General features: G+C 48.6%; 1 protein-coding gene across 1 annotated transcript; it reads left to right on the forward strand.

Moving 5' to 3' along the window:
- Window positions 1-362: 362 nt before the first annotated feature.
- Window positions 363-23,860, forward strand: malt3 (MALT paracaspase 3). The gene is made up of 10 exons (XM_066685517.1): window positions 363-460; window positions 1,801-1,836; window positions 4,027-4,230; window positions 9,734-9,911; window positions 11,096-11,170; window positions 11,259-11,386; window positions 15,879-16,028; window positions 17,930-18,084; window positions 21,874-21,987; window positions 22,967-23,860. The coding sequence occupies exons 3-10, from the start codon at window positions 4,086-4,088 to the stop codon at window positions 23,279-23,281; spliced, it is 1,260 nt and encodes a 419-aa protein (XP_066541614.1). The 5' UTR covers window positions 363-460; window positions 1,801-1,836; window positions 4,027-4,085; the 3' UTR covers window positions 23,282-23,860.
- The last annotated feature ends 1,345 nt before the right edge of the window (window positions 23,861-25,205 follow it).

The raw sequence follows: 25,205 nt of genomic DNA on the forward strand, positions 1-25,205 counted from the left end.
CTAGGTCTGTCACAAAAATCCCATTCTACTCCTCAGTGCTGTCCTCTGTGTTCACTGTGTGTGTGTTTACAGTGTTTTAGCCTCCGCTCGGTTCTGTTCTTCGCTGTTCTCAGGTTCTATTTATAACGTGTTTAAATTCCAGTGTCTGAGTGTTTGCTGAAAGTTACCTGTTATAAAGGTGTAATTGCATTATTACGCTCTGATATCATATCGACCACAGGAAATGGCTACAGTCACAGGCCCAGGGGCTTCCTGCCGAATGTGAACACACTCATATCCTGTTTCCTGAGCCGTGCTGAGGTTAATGTTTAGTCTCTGAGCCACTGACCGTGGGGTGAACAGTAAACTCTTTTTCTTCTTCAGATAAAAAGTGTGAGTGCAGATAACGCCGGCTCCTACCTCTGCTCCGTGTGCAATTTTCGGGAGGAGAGATGGTCCGACCCGGCTGAAGTGAAGCTCGGTAAGAAGTGGTGTTTCATGTTCTGAGCATTTAGGTTCAGTCCCATTTCTGATTCCCCGTTTCTGAGTGTCCTCTCTCTCTCCTCGGAGCTGAGTTACAGGGCGCAGTGGTTAAATCTCCCCCTACGACACGAGACGACCCTTCAACACCCTGATACTTTATCAGAACACAAATAAAACAGAGCAGCGCTTCATTCCCAGGCGACTAGCGCCGCTCTGTAGCAGCTCTGCACCAGTCTGCAGTGATATCAGAGGAGCTGCTGGACTTTAGTTACATTTAGAGCCTCATTCTCCTTCAGAAGAGTTCCACAATCAGAGATTACCTCCCTCTCCTCACTCTTCTGTGACATGGAGCTCAGCTCAGATTCTCATTCTGCAGAGTTCTGTTCCTACTACAGTTCCACCTTAAATGCTGCAGCAGCCTCAGGCACCATGATCTGCCCCAAACAGCGCCCTACACCCTAAATAGTGCACTTTACAGATTTATAAAAGTAATTCCACTCCACCACTACATTGTGTACTACACAGTGTAGAGGAAGATGTGTGAGACCCTGGTGGTGTGGAGGTGTAACTGCAGAGAAGAATAAACGCTCACAGCGGCGTAGGGCTCTTGCGTAGCTCAGTGTCGAAGCTGAAGTGTGAATGGCCCTCGGCTGGAGAGGACGTCACGGTTGGTGCAGAGGCCGGTGGAAAGCACAGTGGTTAATGATTAAAGCTGAGAGAGAGGGAGAGAACAATGCTCTGTGGAGGTTCTTCTGTTATTGTGACTGATTCAGAAACTTTAACCTGTTGAACTCTGTGATTTATTTGTGCCCATGCTACCTTCCAAGAATCAGGGTTTTTCCGTTTCTGTGAAGGTACTCCACCCAGACTCCTTTAAACTCACTTCAAACACACACCAGCCACAGCATTAAAGCCACCCGTGTGTTTCTGCACTCGCCGCCTCCAGCCCCACTTACTGTGTCACCTGTGGCTCTGCATACTTAGCCCCACCTCAGGACCCCCACAGAGCAGGTGTGATTCAGGCGGTGGATCATTCTCCGCATGTGGAGGCGGTGTGTGTGGATCAGACACAGCAGCGCTGATTGACTGGTTTTAATGTTATGGCTGAGCAGTGTGTGTAATCTGGTGTGAAACCAGCTCTTTTAGAGCTTCCTTTTTTGTGTCTCACCATGGAACTCGAGCCATGGTTTGTTCCCCTGTGTGTGTGCGTGTGTGTGTGTGTGTGTGTGTGGGTGTGAGAACTGGAAGTGAGAAGTGTTTTTGTCAGTTACGGCTGGATTGTATCTGTGCTCCATTTCCCTGAGTCATGCCTCTGACCTCTTTTCTCGTCTCCCACAGCTGGCCCCGAGAAGCCTGCAGCGCCCCCACTCTCAGGTACGTCTCAGAGAGCTCTGCAGTGTCCGGTGTGAACTTTCCCCTTTCTGCCCTCCCTCTGTTTCTGAGCTCTGTAAAATCCCAGCTTCAATCCACTTTAGTTTAACACCCTCCTCAACCTCGTGGTGTTCATTAGCACTGCACTTTCATTAGGTTCAAATTAAATCAAACACGTCCTGGATACGAGAGTTAAACTAGCACCGTCCCCGAGACCCTGGAGCTGTGTGGGGTTTATCTCTCTAATAACTCTCTCTCTCTCTCTCTCTCTCTCTCTCTCTCTCTCTCTCTCTCTCTCTCTCACACACACACACACTCATACAATCTCTCACACACACACACACTCATACAATCTCTCTCACACACACACACTCATACAATCTCTCTCACACACACACACTCATACAATCTCTCTCACACACACACACTCATACAATCTCTCTCACACACACACTCATACAATCTCTCACACACACACACACTCATACAATCTCTCACACACACACACTCATACAATCACACACACACACACACACACACACACACTCATACAATCACACACACACACACACACACTCATACAATCACACACACATACAAACACACACACACACACACTCATACAAACACACACACACACACACTCATACAAACACACACACACACACACACACTCATACAAACACACACACACACACACACACTCATACAAACACACACACACACACACACTGTCACACACACACTCTCTCTCACTCACACACACACACTCATACAAACACACACACACTCTCACACACGCACACACACACACTCATACAAACACACACACACACACTCATACAAACACACACACACACACACAAACACACACACACACTGTCACACACACACACTCTCTCTCACTCACACACACACTCATACAAACACACACACACACACTCATACAAACATACACACACACACACTCATACAAACACACACACACTCATACAAACACACACACACACACACACACTCATACAAACACACACACACACACACACACACACTCATACAAACACACACAAACACACTTATACAAACAAACACACACACACACACACTCATACAAACACACACACACACACTCATACAAACACACACACACACACACACATACAAACACGCACACACACACACTGTCACACACACACACACACTCACAGAGCAGTAGGCACCCATCCCTGTGCCCACAGCACAGCAGCAGTTAATAGTTCGGAGTCTTGCCCAAGGGCACTAGGGCCACACCAGATAATGATGTTAATAGAGACATATTTATTCTGTTAATATTTGAGTGTTTCCCTCTCAGTTAAATCTCATTCTCCCAGGTTTTTAAATCTATCTCCCATCTGTGTCAGAGGCAGCCGAGGCCTCGAGGTTAGTCTCGGGACTGGGAGGTTGCTGGTTCTGTACCTGATCCGACAGGTAATGGAGTAGAAGGAGGCGAAGGAACAGCACTTTCTCCTCCCTTAACATCCACAGCTGCCGTGCCCTTGGGCAGGTTCCCTAACCCCTAACTGCTGCCGTGGGCATGGGGGAGGCTCTAGTGCGCCCCCTCTGTCCAGCCTCGGAGCGCTCAGGCCACTCGACACTTTCCAGATCCCTAGTGTCCTCCATTCGCTGCGAGAGTCCCCTCTTCAGCTCTCAAACCTCATAAAGGAGTCACCTTTAGTGAGTAATTAAAGAAAACGACTAGCACCAGGAACAGAGGCTTTCTGTAAAACCCTGAGCTGCTTCTCACAGAGACACAACTCCCACAGAATAAACATAAATTTATTTATTTATTATTTATAAAAATAACATTTACAAGAACATAAACAGCCCATTCTCTTTCTCTTCAGTGTTCTGCAGCTCCATTGTAGTTCTCAATCCCACCTCCATCCTGATTTAACTCCCTGTGTTTATTTACTGAGAGAGAGAGAGAGAGAGAGAGAGGGGGAGAGATAGAGAGAGATAGATGGAGAGAGAGAGAGCTGGAGAGAGAGAGAGAGAGAGAGAGCTGGAGAGAGAGAGAACAGAGAGAGAGCGCTGCCAGAGACACGTTTACTCCTGTTTCCGTTTGCCCTTCACTCTTTACAAGTGTTTACTGAGCTGACTGTGTGTAAACAGTAAACTCTGGAACTACACACTTGATGTAACCTTTTTGTTTAGCCACAGACAAAGTGGCGCTGCTGATCGGGAACCTGAACTACACACACCACCCCAGACTGATGGCCCCCGTCATGGACGTCCAAGAGCTGGCGGGGCACCTGCAGCAGCTGGACTTCCGAGTGGTGTCCTTGCTGGACCTCACGCTGCAGGAGATGGATGCGGCCATTGAGAGGTTCCTGCAGCTCCTGGACCGTGGAGTGTACGGTAAGGGCCTCTGCCTGCAGGGTATGTGCTGAGTCACGGCGCAGCTCTGACGCAATGTTTCCCGTTCAGGATGACCTCGGCGCTGAGTCATGCCCCTCACGGGTCGAGCTGGATTCCTCTGGTCGACCACAGACGCTGTGGACAGCAGCCAGGGACTGTGCGCTGTTGAGAAATCACTTGCTTCTGACAAGAACCAAATATCTGAGCTCCAAGTGGAGGTGGCTGCAGGAGTGTGTGTGTGTGTGTGTGTGCGTCACACCTCTAGTTTTGCCAGTCATTTGTGATACAATCGACTGAGACATTTATAATCACTAGGTGAGAACAGGGCCTAAGATTCATATTCATTAAACACAGTGACACATGACAGAACCCAGGTTTAATCCCAAATCACTCCATCCTCCCTCTGTAGTGCACTACACACGTCCTGAAACAACTGAATCTAGATCTTAACACTGCAGTATATATTTCTAACACACATCATTTCTATTTATTCGTCTGTGTGAATCTGAACTCTAGTGCTGTCTGTGTATGTACAGTGTAGTTTATGACTGATGTAGTTCACTGTAGAGGGAGAGAGGAGCTGTGTGTGTACAGTGTAGTTTATGACTGATGTAGTTCACTGTAGAGGGAGCGAGGAGCTGTGTGTACAGTGTAGTTTATGACTGATGTAGTTCACTGTAGAGGGAGCGAGGAGCTGTGTGTGTACAGTGTAGTTTATGACTGATGTAGTTCACTGTAGAGGGAGTGAGGAGCTGTGTGTGTACAGTGTAGTTTATGACTGATGTAGTTCACTGTAGAGGGAGCGAGGAGCTGTGTGTGTACAGTGTAGTTTGTGACTGATGTAGTTCACTGTAGAGGGAGAGAGGAGCTGTGTGTGTACAGTGTAGTTTGTGACTGATGTAGTTCACTGTAGAGGGAGCGAGGAGCTGTGTGTGTACAGTGTAGTTTGTGACTGATGTAGTTCACTGTAGAGGGAGTGAGGAGCTGTGTGTACAGTGTAGTTTGTGACTGATGTAGTTCACTGTAGAGGGAGCGAGGAGCTGTGTGTGTACAGTGTAGTTTGTGACTGATGTAGTTCACTGTAGAGGGAGCGAGGAGCTGTGTGTACAGTGTAGTTTGTGACTGATGTAGTTCACTGTAGAGGGAGTGAGGAGCTGTGTGTGTACAGTGTAGTTTATGACTGATGTAGTTCACTGTAGAGGGAGAGATGAGCTGTGTGTGTACAGTGTAGTTTATGACTGATGTAGTTCACTGTAGAGGGAGCGAGGAGCTGTGTGTACAGTGTAGTTTGTGACTAATGTAGTTCACTGTAGAGGGAGTGAGGAGCTGTGTGTACAGTGTAGTTTGTGACTGATGTAGTTCACTGTAGAGGGAGCGAGGAGCTGTGTGTACAGTGTAGTTTGTGACTGATGTAGTTCACTGTAGAGGGAGCGAGGAGCTGTGTGTGTACAGTGTAGTTTGTGACTGATGTAGTTCACTGTAGAGGGAGCGAGGAGCTGTGTGTACAGTGTAGTTTGTGACTGATGTAGTTCACTGTAGAGGGAGTGAGGAGCTGTGTGTGTACAGTGTAGTTTATGACTGATGTAGTTCACTGTAGAGGGAGAGATGAGCTGTGTGTGTACAGTGTAGTTTATGACTGATGTAGTTCACTGTAGAGGGAGCGAGGAGCTGTGTGTACAGTGTAGTTTGTGACTAATGTAGTTCACTGTAGAGGGAGTGAGGAGCTGTGTGTGTACAGTGTAGTTTGTGACTGATGTAGTTCACTGTAGAGGGAGCGAGGAGCTGTGTGTGTACAGTGTAGTTTATGACTGATGTAGTTCACTGTAGAGGGAGCGAGGAGCTATGTGTGTACAGTGTAGTTTGTGACTGATGTAGTTCACTGTAGAGGGAGCGAGGAGCTGTGTGTGTACAGTGTAGTTTATGACTGATGTAGTTCACTGTAGAGGGAGCGAGGAGCTATGTGTGTACAGTGTAGTTTGTGACTGATGTAGTTCACTGTAGAGGGAGTGAGGAGCTGTGTGTGTACAGTGTAGTTTATGACTGATGTAGTTCACTGTAGAGGGAGAGATGAGCTGTGTGTGTACAGTGTAGTTTATGACTGATGTAGTTCACTGTAGAGGGAGAGAGGAGCTGTGTGTACAGTGTAGTTTGTGACTGATGTAGTTCACTGTAGAGGGAGTGAGGAGCTGTGTGTGTACAGTGTAGTTTGTGACTGATGTAGTTCACTGTAGAGGAAGTGAGGAGCTGTGTGTGTACAGTGTAGTTTATGACTGATGTAGTTCACTGTAGAGGGAGAGATGAGCTGTGTGTGTACAGTGTAGTTTATGACTGATGTAGTTCACTGTAGAGGGAGCGAGGAGCTGTGTGTACAGTGTAGTTTGTGACTGATGTAGTTCACTGTAGAGGGAGTGAGGAGCTGTGTGTGTACAGTGTAGTTTGTGACTGATGTAGTTCACTGTAGAGGGAGCGAGGAGCTGTGTGTGTACAGTGTAGTTTATGACTGATGTAGTTCACTGTAGAGGGAGCGAGGAGCTATGTGTGTACAGTGTAGTTTGTGACTGATGTAGTTCACTGTAGAGGGAGCGAGGAGCTGTGTGTGTACAGTGTAGTTTATGACTGATGTAGTTCACTGTAGAGGGAGCGAGGAGCTATGTGTGTACAGTGTAGTTTGTGACTGATGTAGTTCACTGTAGAGGGAGTGAGGAGCTGTGTGTGTACAGTGTAGTTTATGACTGATGTAGTTCACTGTAGAGGGAGAGATGAGCTGTGTGTGTACAGTGTAGTTTATGACTGATGTAGTTCACTGTAGAGGGAGAGATGAGCTGTGTGTGTACAGTGTAGTTTATGACTGATGTAGTTCACTGTAGAGGGAGAAAGGAGCTGTGTGTACAGTGTAGTTTGTGACTGATGTAGTTCACTGTAGAGGGAGTGAGGAGCTGTGTGTGTACAGTGTAGTTTATGACTGATGTAGTTCACTGTAGAGGGAGTGAGGAGCTGTGTGTGTACAGTGTAGTTTATGGCTGTATTCACGTGGATGGGAGTCCAAACCGCAGACAAAATCCTTTTTAAAAATAAACAGCTCTATGTGGCTACACATGGGCCTAATCCCAGCAGAAACATGAGGAGGAACCTGAGACCACCCCCTGCTCTCGCTGACTGCAGGCGGCTCTGTGAAAGCCAGTCGTGCTGAGGGTGCTGTGTTTGTGGTGAAACGTCTGCAGGTGTTGGTGTTACCACAGTTCTCACTCTGAGGTTACACACAGCGAGGCCTGGGTTTGGCAGCCAGCTGCTGTGGCAGCTCTCCCGGATTCAGGAGGACGTGAAACTGAACCTGGGACCCGAGCTTGGGTTAGAAAAGCCACGTTCAGGTTGTGTTTTCCGGATTAACACCCAGCACATCTCTTTCAGATGCTCTTCGTCTGTCCTGAGGCTGCTTTAAAACCTGCTGCTGAAGTCTCAGCTCCTCTCACTGAACGACTGAGTGTGTTTATCGCTGCAGACACGACTTAAACAAACACTGAATTACTGAAGAACAAAGAAAAAACCCATCACAGCACAGCGTAGTCAGACACTGCTGTTCTATCACTCAAGATATTACACACATCAGCCATAACATTGAAACCACCCTCTCCCCTTGTTCTTCAGTGCTCAGGACCCCCACAGAGCAGGTGTGATGTGGTGGTGGATCATTCTCAGCGCTGCAGTGACACTGACGTGGTGGTGGTGTGTTAGTGTGTGTTGTGCTGGTGTAGAGTGGATCAGACACAGCAGTGCTGCTGGAGTTTTTAACCCCTCAGTGTCACTGCAGCGCTGAGAATGATCCACCACCACATCACACCTGCTCTGTGGGGGTCCTGAGCGCTGAAGACCATGTGATAGCACTTCTTTGTTTCCTGTTATGATTCTGAAAGTGAATAATAAGCATGAAACACTACCACGGTGACCCCTTGCAGTGTCAGAAGAGTTAGGACTATAAGCCCCAGTGGCTCTGAGCTCTGTGAGGTGGTGTGGGTTTTATGGGCCGATGTTATCACGCTGTAGCGCTTGAGGTGGCCTCCTCTGCTCAGCCGTGGTGGGTCAGGTCACTGGGACACATGAACGGAGGTGTTCAGAAAGCTCCAGACCACACAGCTCTTTCTGAATCATGTGGAGTCGGTGGTGGAGGAGGCTTGGGTTTATCCTCCTCTGCAGATCAGACCACATCCGGCAGAGCGGCTTCCTGACCCTGCTGGTGTCATTGGTGGAAAACCTGAGGGCCCTGAAACCACAGCACGTTTTCCGACGACAGTTTCTGAGAAAGCGTGAGCTGCAGCTGGGTAAACTGAATGTTTAGCCTTGTTTGTGTGGTGACTTTTATGCTGGAAATAAGTTCTGTATCTGTAATGGTGCTTTTCCATTGAATGGTACATACTCTACTGGACTCTACTGGTCTCTACTAGACTCTAATGGACTCTACTGGACTTTACTGGTCTCTACTGGACTCTATTGGTCTCTACTAGACTCTACTGGTCTTTACTGGACTCTACTGGACTCTACCGGTCTCTACTGGTTTCTACCAGTCTCTACTGGATGCTATTGATTTCTACTGGTCTCTACTAGACTCTACTGGACTGTACAGGTCTCTACTGGTCTGTACTGAACTCTACTGGACTCTACTGGACTCTGCCGGGCTCTATTGGTCTCTATTGGTCTCTACTGGACTCTACTGGACTCTACTGATCTCTACTGGACTCTGCCGGTCTCTACTGGTCTCTACTGGTCTCTACTGGACTCTAATGGGCTCTACTGGACTCTAATGGGCTCTACTGGTCTCTACTGGTCTCTACTGGTCTCCAATGGAATCTACTGGTCTCTAATGGACTCTACTGAACTCTACTGGGCTCCAATGAACTCTACTGGTCTCTACTGGACTCCAATGGACTCTACTGGTCTCTACTGGACTATACAGGACTCTGCTGGACTCTACTGGACTCTAATAGCACTACAGGTCTCTACTGGTCTCTACTGGTCTCTACTGAACTCTACTCTCTGATTGGTCCCTGGTTGGTTTCCCACTCCCACAGCTCCCCCCTGAAATGTACTGGTTGTTGTCTCTAATCCTGTCTCTAAGGGGAAAGGTGGGCTTTGGAAACCACAACAACGGCGGCAGTAATGTTAAGCAGTGTTTACTCATGGTGTACTGGCGTGTTGTTTTTGTTTGGGACTGAACACAGCTCCGTCATCAGTTCAGACAGATCAGTAGAGTTTGTTCCTTCCTTGTTGCAGCATCCAGCTCTCGCTGGATTCTTTCGTCGGCCACCGATCCAAGGAGATACACCAAGTAGATTTGATGAAAGTAGAGTAGGGACCCTGCAGTGGAAAACACTGTAACATTATCAGTTTAACTGTAACTAATACAGATGTGTGAAACTGTTAGAATAATCTCTTCCTTCTTGCGCCGTCAGTGCTGACCACTTCTGCTTTTCTCTGATTTTGTCTGAGGCCCTGTCCATCTCTGTTTCAGCTGTGTTTTACTACGCCGGACACGGGTACGAACACATGGGCAGGAACTACCTGGTGGCAGTGGATGCGCCCCGACCCTATCGCACCCTCAACTGCGTCTGCGTGCAGAGGGTCATGTGCAGGATGCAGGAGAGGAGAGCAAGCCTCAACGTCATCCTGCTCGACACCTGCAGGAAATGGTAGGTCTGACCCTCAGAGAAACTTGTGTACCCGGTGTAGGAGAACCCTGTGTACCCCAGGTGTAGGAGATCCCTGTGTACCCCAGGTGTAGGAGATCCCTGTGTACCCCAGGTGTAGGAGATCCCTGTGTACCCCCGGTGTAGGAGAACCCTGTGTACCCCTGTGTATGAGAACCCTGTGTACCCCTGTGTATGAGAACCCTGTGTACCCCGCTGTATGAGAACCCTGCATACCCACGGTGTATGAGACCCCTGTGTATCCCAGATGTAGGAGAACCCTGTGTACACCGGTGTAGGAGAACCCTGTGTACTCCAGGTTTAGGAGAACCCTGTGTATCCCCGGTGTAGGAGAACCCTGTGTACCCCCAGTGTAGGAGAACCCTGTGTACCCTGGTGTAGGAGAGCCCTGTGTACCCCAGGTGTAGGAGAACCCTGTGTACCCCAGGTGTAGGAGAACCCTGTGTACCCCAGGTTTAGGAGAACCCTGTGTACCCCCGGTGTAGGAGATCCCTGTGTAACCCGGTGTACGAGAACCCTGTGTACCCCAGGTGTTGGAAAACCCTGTGTACCCTGGTGTAGGAGCCCCCTGTGTACCCCCGGTGTAGGAGAACCCTGTGTACCCCAGGTGTAGGAGAACCCTGTGTACCCCAGTGTAGGAGAACCCTGTGTACCCCAGGTTTAGGAGAACCTTGTGAACCCCAGGTGTAGGAGAACCCTGTGTACCCCCAGTGTAGGAGAACCCTGTGTACCCCCGGTGTATGAGAACTTTTATGAAATCATAGTCAGTTAGAAACATTGGGAGTATTAAAATATTAATTACAATTAAAGTTTTTTTTGTCATAGCTGCCTAATAGTGTGATTTCTTTTGTTATATTATTATTATTATTGTTATTATTATTATTATTATTATTAAAACATGACATCAGCCAATCAGAAACAGCTCCAGAGCCCAGTGATCCAGTAGCTGGAGATGAGCAGGAGTTAAAGCAGGAGAGTAAAGGAGGGGAGGGTGTGGTCTGTCCTGGAGTCTGGAGTCCAGCCGTGCCCCACGCTCTGTTCAGACTTCCTCAGTTTAGTCTCTAAGCTCAGCTCCACTTCACTGACAGACTCTGTGAGTAAATATAAACCCTGTGCTGTGTTTTTGGACGTTGTTTGACCACTCTTCACTCATCGGGTCATTACAGGTTCAAACAGACTGGACCTGCCTCTGACATAAAACCTCTGGCTCCTTTGGGGAACACGGTGTACGGATACGCCACGTGAGTACCCTCCACTCTCCCTGAGATGTTAAACCTGTACAGTGCAGTGTCTCTGGAGGTGTGACACACCCTCATCTGCTGCCCCCAGGACCGAGGACGCAGAGGCTTTTGAGGTCCAGGATGGAGGCAAAAGCACAGGGATCTTCACCAAGTACCTGAACAAATACATCCTCCAGCCACAGAAGGTCACCCACGTCCTGGAGCAGGTCTCTGAGGGTGAGTATCTGCCCCCTGCTGCATTTATCTATTCAGCTGCGCAGCCGAAAGTTTCGGTCAGGCTCCAGTTCTTGGGAGTTGTAGGGTGTTTCCTGATTTTTCATTTAAAAACTAATAACAGTGATCAGTTTGTTACTGATGTAGTTCACTGTAGAGGGAGCAAGGAGCTGTGTGTGTACAGTGTAGTTTGTGACTGATGTAGTTCACTGTAGAGGGAGTGAGGAGCTGTGTGTGTACAGTGTAGTTTATGACTGATGTAGTTCACTGTAGAGGGAGCGAGGAGCTGTGTGTGTACAGTGTAGTTTGTGACTGATGTAGTTCACTGTAGAGGGAGAGAGGAGCTGTGTGTGTACAGTGTAGTTTATGACTGATGTAGTTCACTGTAGAGGGAGCGAGGAGCTGTGTGTGTACAGTGTAGTTTATGACTGATGTAGTTCACTGTAGAGGGAGCGAGGAGCTGTGTGTGTACAGTGTAGTTTGTGACTGATGTAGTTCACTGTAGAGGGAGAGAGGAGCTGTGTGTGTACAGTGTAGTTTATGACTGATGTAGTTCACTGTAGAGGGAGAGAGGAGCTGTGTGTACAGTGTAGTTTATGACTGATGTAGTTCACTGTAGAGGGAGCGAGGAGCTGTGTGTACAGTGTAGTTTATGACTGATGTAGTTCACTGTAGAGGGAGCGAGGAGCTGTGTGTGTACAGTGTAGTTTGTGACTGATGTAGTTCACTGTAGAAGGAGCGAGGAGCTGTGTGTGTACAGTGTAGTTTGTGACTGATGTAGTTCACTGTAGAGGGAGCGAGGAGCTGTGTGTGTACAGTGTAGTTTATGACTGATGTAGTTCACTGTAGAGGAAGCGAGGAGCTGTGTGTGTACAGTGGAGTTTGTGACTGATGTAGTTCACTGTAGAGGGAGCGAGGAGCTGTGTGTGTACAGTGGAGTTTGTGACTGATGTAGTTCACTGTAGAGGGAGCGAGGAGCTGTGTGTGTACAGTGTAGTTTATGACTGATGTAGTTCACTGTAGAGGAAGCGAGGAGCTGTGTGTGTACAGTGTAGTTTATGACTGATGTAGTTCACTGTAGAGGAAGCGAGGAGCTGTGTGTGTACAGTGGAGTTTATGACTGATGTAGTTCACTGTAGAGGGAGCGAGGAGCTGTGTGTGTACAGTGTAGTTTATGACTGATGTAGTTCACTGTAGAGGAAGCGAGGAGCTGTGTGTGTACAGTGTAGTTTATGACTGATGTAGTTCACTGTAGAGGAAGCGAGGAGCTGTGTGTGTACAGTGGAGTTTATGACTGATGTAGTTCACTGTAGAGGGAGCGAGGAACTGTGTGTGTACAGTGTAGTTTATGACTGATGTAGTTCACTGTAGAGGGAGCGAGGAGCTGTGTGTGTACAGTGTAGTTTATGACTGATGTAGTTCACTGTAGAGGGAGAGAGGAGCTGTGTGTGTACAGTGTAGTTTATGACTGATGTAGTTCACTGTAGAGGGAGTGAGGAGCTGTGTGTGTACAGCGTAGTTTATGACTGATGTACTTCACTGTGGAGGGAACGAGGAGCTGTGTGTGTACAGTGTAGTTTATGACTGATGTAGTTCACTGTAGAGGGAACGAGGAGCTGTGTGTGTACAGTGTAGTTTATGACTGATGTAGTTCACTGTAGAGGGAGTGAGGAGCTGTGCGTGTACAGTGTAGTTTATGACTGATGTAGTTCACTGTAGAGGGAGAGAGGAGCTGTGTGTACAGTGTAGTTTGTGACTGATGTAGTTCACTGTAGAGGGAGCGAGGAGCTGTGTGTGTACAGTGTAGTTTGTGACTGATGTAGTTCACTGTAGAGGGAACGAGGAGCTGTGCGTGTACAGTGTAGTTTATGACTGATGTAGTTAACTGTAGAGGGAGTGAGGAGCTGTGCGTGTACAGTGTAGTTTATGACTGATGTAGTTCACTGTAGAGGGAGAGAGGAGCTGTGTGTGTACAGTGTAGTTTATGACTGATGTAGTTCACTGTAGAGGGAGTGAGGAGCTGTGTGTGTACAGCGTAGTTTATGACTGATGTAGTTCACTGTAGAGGGAGAGAGGAGCTGTGTGTGTACAGTGTAGTTTATGACTGATGTAATTCACTGTAGAGGGAGTGAGGAGCTGTGTGTGTACAGCGTAGTTTATGACTGATGTACTTCACTGTGGAGGGAACGAGGAGCTGTGTGTGTACAGTGTAGTTTATGACTGATGTAGTTCACTGTAGAGGGAGCGAGGAGCCGTGTGTGTACAGTGTAGTTTATGACTGATGTAGTTAACTGTAGAGGGAGAGAGGAGCCGTGTGTGTACAGTGTAGTTTATGACTGATGTAGTTCACTGTAGAGGGAGTGAGGAGCTGTGTGAGTTTCAGACAGAGACAGAGGCGCTGTGTGACATCAGAACAGGAGACAAAACGCAGACAGAAACCTCCATTTTTAAAACTATCTGGAGACGTATGGACAGAGCCTCAGAGAGGCAGAGTGTGTATTAATAAAGAACATGTTGTTTTTTTAAGACTCCTAGCTTTTCTTTATCTGAATTCCATATTAATTCCTCATTTCCATTTCCACAATTCCGTGCCCCAAAATAGAGCTCACTTACAGTGAGTGCAGAGAGGAGCAGCAGCCAGCTTCTTAACAAACTCTCTCTCTAAACAGCAAACAATCAGACTGTAGGGGGCACTCATTCACCTGCACATCCCTTAAAGGGGCAGGAACCCATTTCTCTCTCTCAGAGGACACATTCAGAGAGTGCTGCAGAGAATCAGGTCTGTCTCTATAGTAATAGCTTGTGGTCATTATCTTGTCCCAAATATAACTGCCATAAATGAGATCATTGTCATTTTAAGACTCTTATAACAATGATATTCTAATAAAATAATAATGCATTTACACATTTAAACAGCAGTGAACCAGTGAGACACTGGAGTTGCTTTTCAATGGATTTCCATTTCTGTTTATATTTTTATTATCTTTCTGAAGTGAAAAGGCCTTTGGGCAAAGGCACTTGATTTTAAATGTGCTCTAAAAATAAACAGGACTCACTTGTGTAAACACACACTCAGTTAACACACACTCACTAAACACAGTGGACAACACTGAGGTCAGCAGCACTTTCCGCGGTAATGTCTGTGTATTGTGTGATAAATCGATAATGTGATTAAAGTGACAGGTCTAGACAGAATGAGACGTTTCAGAGGGCAGTGAGGACATGTCCCCAGCGTCCCCAGTGCCCCAGGGTAGGTTGCAGTCAGGGCCGTCTCTGTGAACGCAGACGAGGCTTTGATGATAAGAACATTTAGGCTTTCAGAGCTTGAGCAGGAGCAGGTTGTCATCACCTTTGAGTCAGACACTGACAGGACCCCCCTGTTTACCCCCCGCGGGGGCAGTGCAGCTGAGCGGGGCTGTTTCGGGGGCAGGTGGAGCACTTGTTTAGTTGTTTGATGGGTTTCTCCGGTAACACGACTTGGCTTTGTGGGGGGGTGGGGGGGGGGGCATTAACGTGTGACCTCATTCTCCGGGAATTCACACAGGCGCTGTGCTCAGGTGGTGGGAAACCCGAGATGCCCCCTTCCCCCTCCACACACACACACACACACACACACACTCTCAATAACACGCCTGTTGCTCAGGCTGCTCTCAGCCGCTGCCCGCTGTGTGGTCACTGTCCTCACAGGGGATGGTAATCCTGCCCGGCTTATCACAGCTATAGAAGAGGATACGCGATGAACTGTAACCCTCTCTGTGGCCCCCACAATGCACAGCAGCCGCTCTGAAACTCCGGGGGCCCCCCGTCTGGATGTAGCAGTGGTTGAAAATAACATTAGTGCTGAAGCTCCACTGGAAAGAGCAAGTTTCAACACAGACAGTTTCCTGTTATCGCTTCCTGTCGTTTCTGTGGATTCACAGATGCTTCTGTTTTATCTCTGATTTACAATCTCCCCTCGTCTCCACAGTGGAACACAGTTCTGTTTCTTAGTGAAGCCTCTTGTGACCTGCTTTGGTCCAAACCCCACGAGCCCCACAGCAGTGTTCTCCCCCTGTGTAAACAGCCCTGTTCAGAACGCACCTGTTCCTTTAAATGATAATGAGCCGCTCGCTGTTCACCCCGACCCCGAGCGCACAGCAGTGAGGAGCGAGGAGCAGAAGCTCTGGTTTTTAGCCGTTTTCACTCTGTTCTCTTTCTTCTCCGTTTTTACTCAGTGCTCTTATTTCTCCGCGCTCGTTGTGTCTGTTTTGCTGAGTTTAACCTCGTCTCTGAGCTCTCACATAAACGCGGGTCCAGCGCTGTGATTGGACAGACTCAGACGAGGGGGCGGGGCCATTCTAAAGTCTCTGCATGTGACGTCAGAAGCGGAGCAGAATCAGAACGACTCGTTTTATCCCGTGTTTTCTGACTGCACTGAAGTGGACCCATCCTTTGTGGTCCTGACCTGTTCTCACAGGTAAATCAAAGCTGAACTGACCACCTGCTTCTCTTTCAGATCTGGGTAGAGACCAGCTGGTGAGTGGCCGGCAGGTGGTGGAGATAAAACACACGCTGAAGGAGCCGCGAGCCCTCACTGATCCGGTGGAGACCGCAGGGCACACCGAGGAGCTCCGTCTGCGAGACGTCTGCTGGAGACAGGCTAATGGTGAGTTTCAGAGCTGTCTCCTGTTACGGAGCCCGTCCTCCCGCGTCTGTACACATCACTGACTGATCAGCATTTACAGAAATCTGTCAAACTGCGTAAACACGCCCAATGTGGGGCTTAGATCTGGGCTTTTCTTTTGTAATCTGTGTATGTCACAGGATCAGGAGCAGGGCTCGTGTTTCTACCCACCTTCAAGGGTTACATAGTGCAGTTTCTGCTGTGCTGAGCCCAGAGTAGTAAGGACAGAGGCTCTGTTCTCCCTGTCACAGCTCTCTGGAGCATCACAAAGAGTTTGAAGCTGTAATTTTAAGATAAAAATTCTGCCCAATGTTGCTTTAACCAGTTTGTAAAAGTGAAAAAATAATCTGAACGATCCTTACACAAACACTTTAATCTCTGTGGATAAATGTAATGAAAAAGAATTCACTAAAACTCATTCAATCCCATAAAAGATCATGTGTATGGAAGCATTATGAAGTTTTTTAGAGATAATTGAATAGAAACGTACTGAATTATAAATGCTTTCTTTTGTCTGTGTGCAGTTTGTATTTTGTAACAGTGAAAGGTTCATTTAAACTCTACACACACCATTAATGTCATCACTGTGGAGAACAAGTGCAAACTGTTCAATAACCCAGCTTCAATCCCAGACACATCCGTGTTTAAATGTGATGTTTGTTATTCAGTGGATTGTGTTTCAGTGCAGGGTCTGCAGCAGATCACAGAGCGTCAAGGCGAGACGGGGACAGGCTCCACACCAATGATTTATGGCCAAAATCAGCCGGGTCTGGAGTCTCGGCCGTGATTAAACCACATGTTTAAAGAGTGTGAACTGAATGTGAACTAGGAAAAGATACCCACTGAATAATGAATGTGATTCTTTTAAACTGGATTGAGTTTGTTATGAATCTCGTTAAAGGCTTGTGCTTTATTGTCTTCATTAGTAATAGGCCGTTTCTCACTCTCAGCCGCGTGACCAGGCTGTAAACGCAGGGTGCTCAGCTGCTTCCTCTGCAGCGGCTGCAGGCAGAGGCTGCGGTCACTTACTCAGAGCGAGCGAGCTGTGGAAAACGGTTTTGTGAATGAGGCCTCTGTTGGTTTTTAGGGAAACAAAAGGTGCTGTCACACAACTGACTTTCGAGTTTCGCTGTCCTTTGTGACATTTTGTTTCCAAATGGAAGCCCTGTGTTTCTCGAGGACAGAGCTGAGCTCAGAGAGGAACCTGAAACATCCAGGAAATTTTTGGAGACCTACCATTAGAAGATATCTTGAGATACCATGAGATATCTGAAACAGGGTTCCTCTTCATTGTTTCAGTCGAATAAATACAAAGCCAGGGCGGTTAAAGAAGAGCGTGTGCTGCTTTATTACATCAGCCTTGTACTACACCTCAGGTTTTTGGGCACAAAGTGCAGTAACAGTGTGGTTACAGGGCAGTAAGAGTGCGCTAACAGGGTGGTAACAGGGTGGTAACAGGGCGGTAACAGGGCGGTAACAAGGCGGTAACAGGGCGGTAACAAGGCGGTAACAGTGCGGTAACAGTGCAGTCACAGGGCGGTAACAGTGCTGTAACAGGGCGGTAACGGCGATAACAGTGTGGTAACAGTGCAGTAGCAGTGCAGTAACAGTGCGGTAACAGGGTGGTAACAGTGCTGTAACAGTGCGGTAACTGTGCAGAAACTGCAGTAACAGTGCGTTAACAGGGCAGTGACAGAGCAGTAAAAGTGCGATAACAGGGCGGTAACGGTGCAGTAACTGTGTGGTAACGGTGCAGTAACAGTGCGGTAACTGTGCGGTAACAGTGCAGTAACAGTGCGGTAACGGTGCGGTAACAGTGCAGTAACAGGGCAGTAACAGTGCAGTAACAGTTGTAAAGTGTACTGGTTCTGTTTCACCCACAGTTCTGCCGGGCCAGAAGCTTCTGGACTTCCCGTGTGGGGTTCAGGTGGAGCTCAGCTTCTCAGCGCTCTTCTCCAATGTCCTGCTGGTGTTCGGGAAGGTGAGGAACGCTGGTCCGACGGCGCAGGACTGCACCCTGGAGCTCCGCAGTGAACCCGTGAGTAGTCTTTAGCTCGTGTTTTTAACCCTGTGTAGAGTTGTGAAGTGGGAAATGTCGAGAAACTGGGACTGCACCTGTGTGGCGTTCCAAAATATCACTCCCCACCCCCCTCACAACTCCTGATCCAGATACCCCCCCCCCCCATACACACACACACACACACTCCTCATCCAGATACCCCTGCCCCCACATACTCCTGATCCAGATACACCCCCCCAAACACTCATGATCCAGATACACCCCCCCAAACACTCATGATCCAGATACCCCCCCACACACACACACTCCTGATCCAGATACCCCCCACACACACTCCTGATCCAGATACTCCCCCAACACACACTCCTGATCCAGATACCCCCCGACACTCCTGATCCAGATACTCCCCCCACACACACTCCTGATCCAGATACTCCCCCCACACACACTCCTGATCCAGATACCCCCCCGACACTCCCGATCCAGATACCCCCCACACACACTCCTGATCCAGATACCCCCCACACACACACTCCTGATCCAGATACTCCCCCCACACACACTCCTGATCCAGATACCCCCCGACACTCCTGATCCAGATACCGCCCCCACACACACTCCTGATCCAGACACCCCCCCACACACACACTCCTGATCCAGATACCCCCCGACACTCCTGATCCAGAACCCCCCCCCCGACACTCCTGATCCAGATACTCCCCTCACACACACACACTCCTGTTACAGATACTCCCCCAACACACACTCCTGATCCAGATACCCCCCACACACACACTCCTGATCCAGATACCCCCCCACACACACACTCCTGATCCAGATACCCCCCGACACTCCTGATCCAGATACCCCCCCACACACACACTCCTGATCTAGATACCCGCCCCCCACACACACTCCTGATCCAGATACCCCCCCCACACACACTCCTGATCCAGATACCCCCCCACACACACACTCCTGATCCAGATACCCCCCCACACACACACTCCTGATCCAGATACCCCCCCACACACACACTCCTGATCCAGATACCCCCCCACACACACACTCCTGATCCAGATACCCCCCCACACACACACTCCTGATCCAGATACTCCCCTCACACACACTCCTGATTTAGATACTCCCCTCACACACACTCCTGATCCAGATACTCCCCCAACACACACTCCTGATCCAGATACCCCCCCCCCCACACACACACTCCTGATCCAGATACTCCCCTCACACACACTCCTGATCCAGATACTCCCCCAACACACACTCCTGATCCAGATACCCCCCCCACACACACACACACTCCTGATCCAGATACTTCCCCCCCACACACTCCTGATCCAGATACTCCCCCCACACACACTCCTGATCCAGATACCCGCCCCCCGCAAACACTCCTGATCCAGATACCCGCCCCCCACACACATTCCTGATCCAGATACTCCCCCACACACACTCCTGATCCAGATACTCCCCCCACACACACTCCTGATCCAGATACCCGCCCCCCACACACACTCCTGATCCAGATACCCCCCCGACACTCCTGATCCAGATACCCGCCCCCCACACACACTCCTGATCCAGATACCCCCCGACATTCCTGATCTAAATACCCGCCCCCCACACACATTCCTGATCCAGATACTCCCCCACACACACTCCTGATCCAGATACCCCCCCACACACACACTCCTGATCCAGATACCCCCCCACACACACACTCCTGATCCAGATACCCCCCCACACACACACTCCTGATCCAGATACTCCCCCAACACACACTCCTGATCCAGATACCCCCCCACACACACACACACTCCTGATCCAGATACTTCCCCCCCACACACTCCTGATCCAGATACCCCCCACACACACTCCTGATCCAGATACCCACCCCCCACACACACTCCTGATCCAGTCCAGATACCCCCCCACACACACACTCCTGATCCAGATACCCGCCCCCCACACACACTCCTGATCCAGTCCAGATACCCCCCCCCCCCCACACACACTCCTGATCTAGATACCCGCCCCCCACACACACTCCTGATCCAGATACCCGCCCCCCACACACACTCCTGATCCAGATACCCGCCCCCCACACACATTCCTGATCCAGATACCCGCCCCCCACACACATTCCTGATCCAGATACTCCCCCCACACTCACTCCTGATCTAGATACCCGCCCCCCACACACACTCCTGATCCAGATACCCGCCCCCCACACACACTCCTGATCCAGATACCCCCCCGACACTCCTGATCCAGATACCCGCCCCCCACACACATTCCTGATCCAGATACTCCCCCCTACACACACACTCCTGATCCAGATACCTCCCCACACACACACTCCTGATCCAGATACTCCCCCCTACACACACACTCCTGATCCAGATACCCCCCCCCACACACACACACTCCTGATCCTGATATTCCCTTCCCCCGATAGAAGCAGTTAAACTGCAGGAGCGTGGGTTTTTGGGACTGAACTGTGTCAGAGCACTGTCTGGGGAGAATTTCCCTGAAAGGCTGCAGAGAGTTAGCTTAAAAAGAAGTTAGCCGTTCGAGCCAAACAGAGCCTGGAACGGGGAGCGGCTGGGCATTTTCCACTGGAGAACTGTGCCCAGAGCCGCTCAGATTCCTCTTCACTCCTTCCAGCTGAAAGTATGGCACCCCTGGAGTTCGCTGGGACTGCTCCGGCTGCGGAGGGGAGTCCAGGCCACTGTACTTTTTCAAACCTGGGAACTCACTCATGCACAAAGTGTGGAGAAACCTGTTCCTACACTTACCTCTAGTGGTGACAAGGAGGAGGTACAGTTCATGAAAGGCACTGCTCTTTAAGATTTAATCTAGTAATTAAGGGTTAAAGTGCAGTAACGTAAGGGGCCACACCAGTACAGAATGGTTAATGGGTTTATATTGTGAGGAGACAGAACAAATAAAGTAAATTAAACTAAATGTGGCATTGTCTGCAGCGCTGCCTCTTTACAACATTAAAAACCACGGGGCTGCTGCTTATACTCAGACGCAGAGAGAAACAGCGCCACACGATGGTGAGAACAGGCCTCTAGCGGGTAAAATAGCATCAGTAAAAGGCAGAGGAACCAGCCACTGCACTGTAAGGTTAACCCAGACCCTCAGGGCCATGTTTGACACCTCCGTCTTCAGTAAGTGCTTCATCTTGATGAAGTGGGAGGGGGTCTGGAGTCTCCCTGGAGTCACTGGGCACAGGCAGAGGAACCCACTCAGGACAGAACCCAGTGGAAATACTGGAGCTGTTTAATGATGCCTGCCTTTTTATCTTTAAAGATTTTATTCTTAAAATACATCGTTAAAGAGGACACTGGAGGAGGCTCTTATTTAACCCTCAGACAGTAGTTTGACTGGCCCTTGGCTGCAGAAGTGAATGGCATCACCACGGCGACATCTAAAGAGCTCTCTGAGGCCTTCAGAAAGAAGGATGTAGATGTATATGAGTCTGAGGAGGACTGCAGGTTTACAGTTCTCTAATTTATTGAAATAATATCAACTTCTCTCTCTACATCAGTGGCTTAACATTATCACAACATTCCCATCAGTGTTCATTCAGAAATACAGGAAACTGACCTACGGTTGACCCTAATATTCAAACTGTGCTTCAGTTTCTCACTTTTCAATCAAGGCAGGAGCAGGGCGTCACCGGACTCACCGTACACGTCTCTCTCCCTCTGTCTGTCTGACTGTGTGTGTGTGTGTGTGTGTGTGTGTGTGTGTGTGTGTGTGTGTGTGTGTGTGCAGGGAATGGAGGACCTGTTCTCGGGGTCTGACGGGTCAGAGGAGACTTCTCTGGTCAGCAGCGCCGCTGAGGATCCTGACTGCAGTCTGAGACTCTGCTGCCTCCAGAGGCTCGAGGTGACGTCTGTGAACAATTATAATAACAATATTAATAATCTTTATATATATTTACAGCACTTTGAAGAGTAAACAGTGTAAACAATGAAAGCCGTGATTAGAAATTAAAATAAGAGCCGTGAAAGAGTGAAGCACACGATTAAACCGATTTAAAAAAAGAACAGAAATTAAGAAGAAGAATAAAAGCATTAGAAGGCTCCTGAGATCCAGCGCCTCGGACCGTTACAGTGAACAGAAGATTAAAGTAAGATTGAGCTGGAGTCTGGGGCCTGAGTGAGGAGGAGGAGGAGCGGCTCTGAGCTGGTGGTCAGTTCTAGAGAAACTCCCAGAGTCAGGGGCAGGCGAGAGACACAAGGTGGGAGTTTGTTTTTAATTCTACTCTCATGAAGGAATCGAGACAAAGCTTTCAGCGTGATTCATCGCTCCTGGAATCAGATTACTCCGAATGCTCCGGGTCTGATCTATTAACTCTTATTTGTTTATTGTTTGTTTGCACAGAATTAGAAAAAGAAGGAAGTTAAGTCGTTTAAACTGTGGAGAGTAAAAAAGCCCAGGAAGGGATCTGTATGTGGAACTTTCCCTCAGAGAGAAAAGAAATAATAAATAATGAACAGACAAGAGATCAAAGGAGGAAGTGATTAAACAACATAATACTGATAGAAAGACAAAAGAGAAAAATACAGCTGTTCCTCACAGTCTCGTGATGAATGAATGACCAATAGAAACGCTCCAGAATTCCTCTGAATTAAATCTTTAACCAGTGACTTCCTCTGAAGGTGAAGAAGGTTTCCCCTTCTGTAAAAGGTACAGTTAGGGAGCTGTGTGTTGTTTGGACAGTGATGATGATAAAGAGTAGATCCAGGGAATGAGAGCCACGTATGACTCTGTCAGGGAGAGGAAGCTTTGGGCTGTTGTTTGATTGTCGTCTGTGTCCTGTGCTCACCTCCCTCCTGTGTTTCTCCTGGTTTCTCCTGAGCAGAGTTCGCTGGTGATCGAGGTGCAGTTGCGCTACTTCCACCCAGAGAAGAAGCTGCGTCTGACCGAGCGCAGAGAGGTGGACGTCGGCCGGCCCCTTGTCGCCTCCTGCAAGCTCAGTCAGAGGACGCCAGAGGACAGGAGGCGAGAGGTCACTCAGCCAGACGCCAGACGGCCGCGGCACCCTCTTGGACACGCCGCACGACCCTCGACGCGCAAAGCAGAGAACGTCTACCCCAGCGTGGTCAGTGCGGCGTCCACCAGCACCAACCAACCTGAGGAGAACGATGAGAACGATTCACAGGAGTTCAGCGTCTGACACCTCACCTCTCTCAGCCCTCCACGGCACAACACACTCAGCACAACACCACACACAGATGGCCAGAGTGCTGCCTGCCGGTCTTTATAGGATGAGCAGTGTGTTGGTTCCTCAGTGAGGGGACGAGAGCAGTTTTCTGTTCAGTTTGTTGTTAATCCGGTTGCTCCCTGTGTCTGGAGAAGGACAGAAAACTCCACAGTGACTCAACACTCTTTAAAAAAAGATGTGATGCTTTAGTAAATGATGAGCAGTGGGCAGAAGAGCAGTTTGGGGTTAGGTGACTTGCCCAGGGGCCCATCAGCCGTGAATGTCGAGGGATGATAAAGTGCTGTATGTTCACCCCATGTCCACATGGTCCCTGCTGGTCCAGGGGACAGAACCGCTGACCTTCTGGACACAAGCCCACTACAGTACATTCTCCTTCACTCTGAGGAACCCCTTCACGATACAAATAAACATTTAATCAGGCAGAAGGTTCTTTACATGTTCAGGGTTCTTTACAAAACCTTTTCCTTTACTAAAGAACTCTTGTAGAACGTTACTTTTTAAGATTGTAGTGTTTAGAATAAACTGAGTAGTCCTGCTTTATTGTTCAATCCGCTGTGCTTGTCACCAGTATGAGGAGAATTGTGTGCTTGTTTGTGTGTGTGTGTTTGTGTGTGTGTGTGTTGGGATGGGGGGGGGGGGTTGAATGGACTCCTGTTGGAAAGGAGAGGTTGGTAGTTCTCAGTAAAACACACTCTCACACACACACACACACACAAACACACACACACACACACTCAGATGTCTTGTTGTCCCCGTTCCTCGCCGTGTGTAACATTGGATCGTTCGGGGTCAGAGTGTGTATGGTGTGTGTTATCGTGATCAGAGAATGTATGGTGTGTGTTATTGTGATCAGAGAGTGTATGGTGTGTGTTATTTTGATCAGAGAGTGTATGATGTGTGTCATTGTGATCAGAGAGTGTATGGTGTGTGTCATTGTGATCAGAGAGTGTATGGTGTGTGTTATTGTGATCAGAGAGTGTATGGTGTGTGTTATTGTGATCAGAGAGTGTATGGTGTGTGTCATTGTGATCAGAGAGTGTATGGTGTGTGTCATTGTGATCAGAGAGTGTATGGTGTGTGTCATTGTGATCAGAGAGTGTATGGTGTGTGTCATTGTGGTCAGAGAGTGTATGGTGTGTGTCATTGTGATCAGAGAGTGTATGATGTGTGTCACTGTGATCAGAGGGTGTAGGGTGTGTGTCACTGTGATCAGAGTGTGTATGGTGTGTGTCACTGTGATCAGAGAGAGTATGGTGTGTGTCACTGTGATCAGAGAGTGTATGGTGTGTGTCACTGTGATCAGAGAGTGTATGGTGTGTGTCATTGTGATCAGAGAGAGTATGATGTGTGTCATTGTGATCAGAGAGTGTATGGTGTGTGTCACTGTGATCAGAGAGTGTATGGTGTGTGTCACTGTGATCAGAGAGTGTATGATGTGTGTCACTGTGATCAGAGGGTGTAGGGTGTGTGTCACTGTGATCAGAGTGTGTATGGTGTGTGTCATTGTGATCAGAGGGTGTAGGGTGTGTGTCATTGTGATCAGAGAGTGTATGGTGTGTGTTATTGTGATCAGAGAGTGTATGGTGTGTGTCACTGTGATCAGAGAGTGTATGGTGTGTGTTATTGTGATCAGAGAGTGTATGGTGTGTGTCATTGTGATCAGAGAGAGTATGATGTGTGTCATTGTGATCAGAGAGTGTATGCTGTGTGTCACTGTGATCAGAGAGTGTATGGTGTGTGTCACTGTGATCAGAGAGAGAGTATGGTGTGTGTCATTGTGATCAGAGAGTGTATGGTGTGTGTCATTGTGATCAGAGAGTGTATGGTGAGTGTCATTGTGATCAGAAAGAGTATGGTGTGTGTCATTGTGATCAGA

This window comes from Hoplias malabaricus, chromosome 11, assembly GCF_029633855.1.
Source record: "Hoplias malabaricus isolate fHopMal1 chromosome 11, fHopMal1.hap1, whole genome shotgun sequence".
Lineage (NCBI taxonomy): Eukaryota > Metazoa > Chordata > Actinopteri > Characiformes > Erythrinidae > Hoplias > Hoplias malabaricus.

Excerpts from the sequence above, each read along its gene's own strand:
- malt3 (XM_066685517.1), top strand. The coding sequence starts at position 4,086 with ATGGCCCCCGTCATGGACGTCCAAGAGCTGGCGGGGCACCTGCAGCAG. Across the intron at positions 16,029-17,929 it reads CTGCTGGAGACAGGCTAATG|TTCTGCCGGGCCAGAAGCTT; the intron begins GTGAGTTTCAGA and ends TTTCACCCACAG. Across the intron at positions 21,988-22,966 it reads GCTGCCTCCAGAGGCTCGAG|AGTTCGCTGGTGATCGAGGT; the intron begins GTGACGTCTGTG and ends TCTCCTGAGCAG.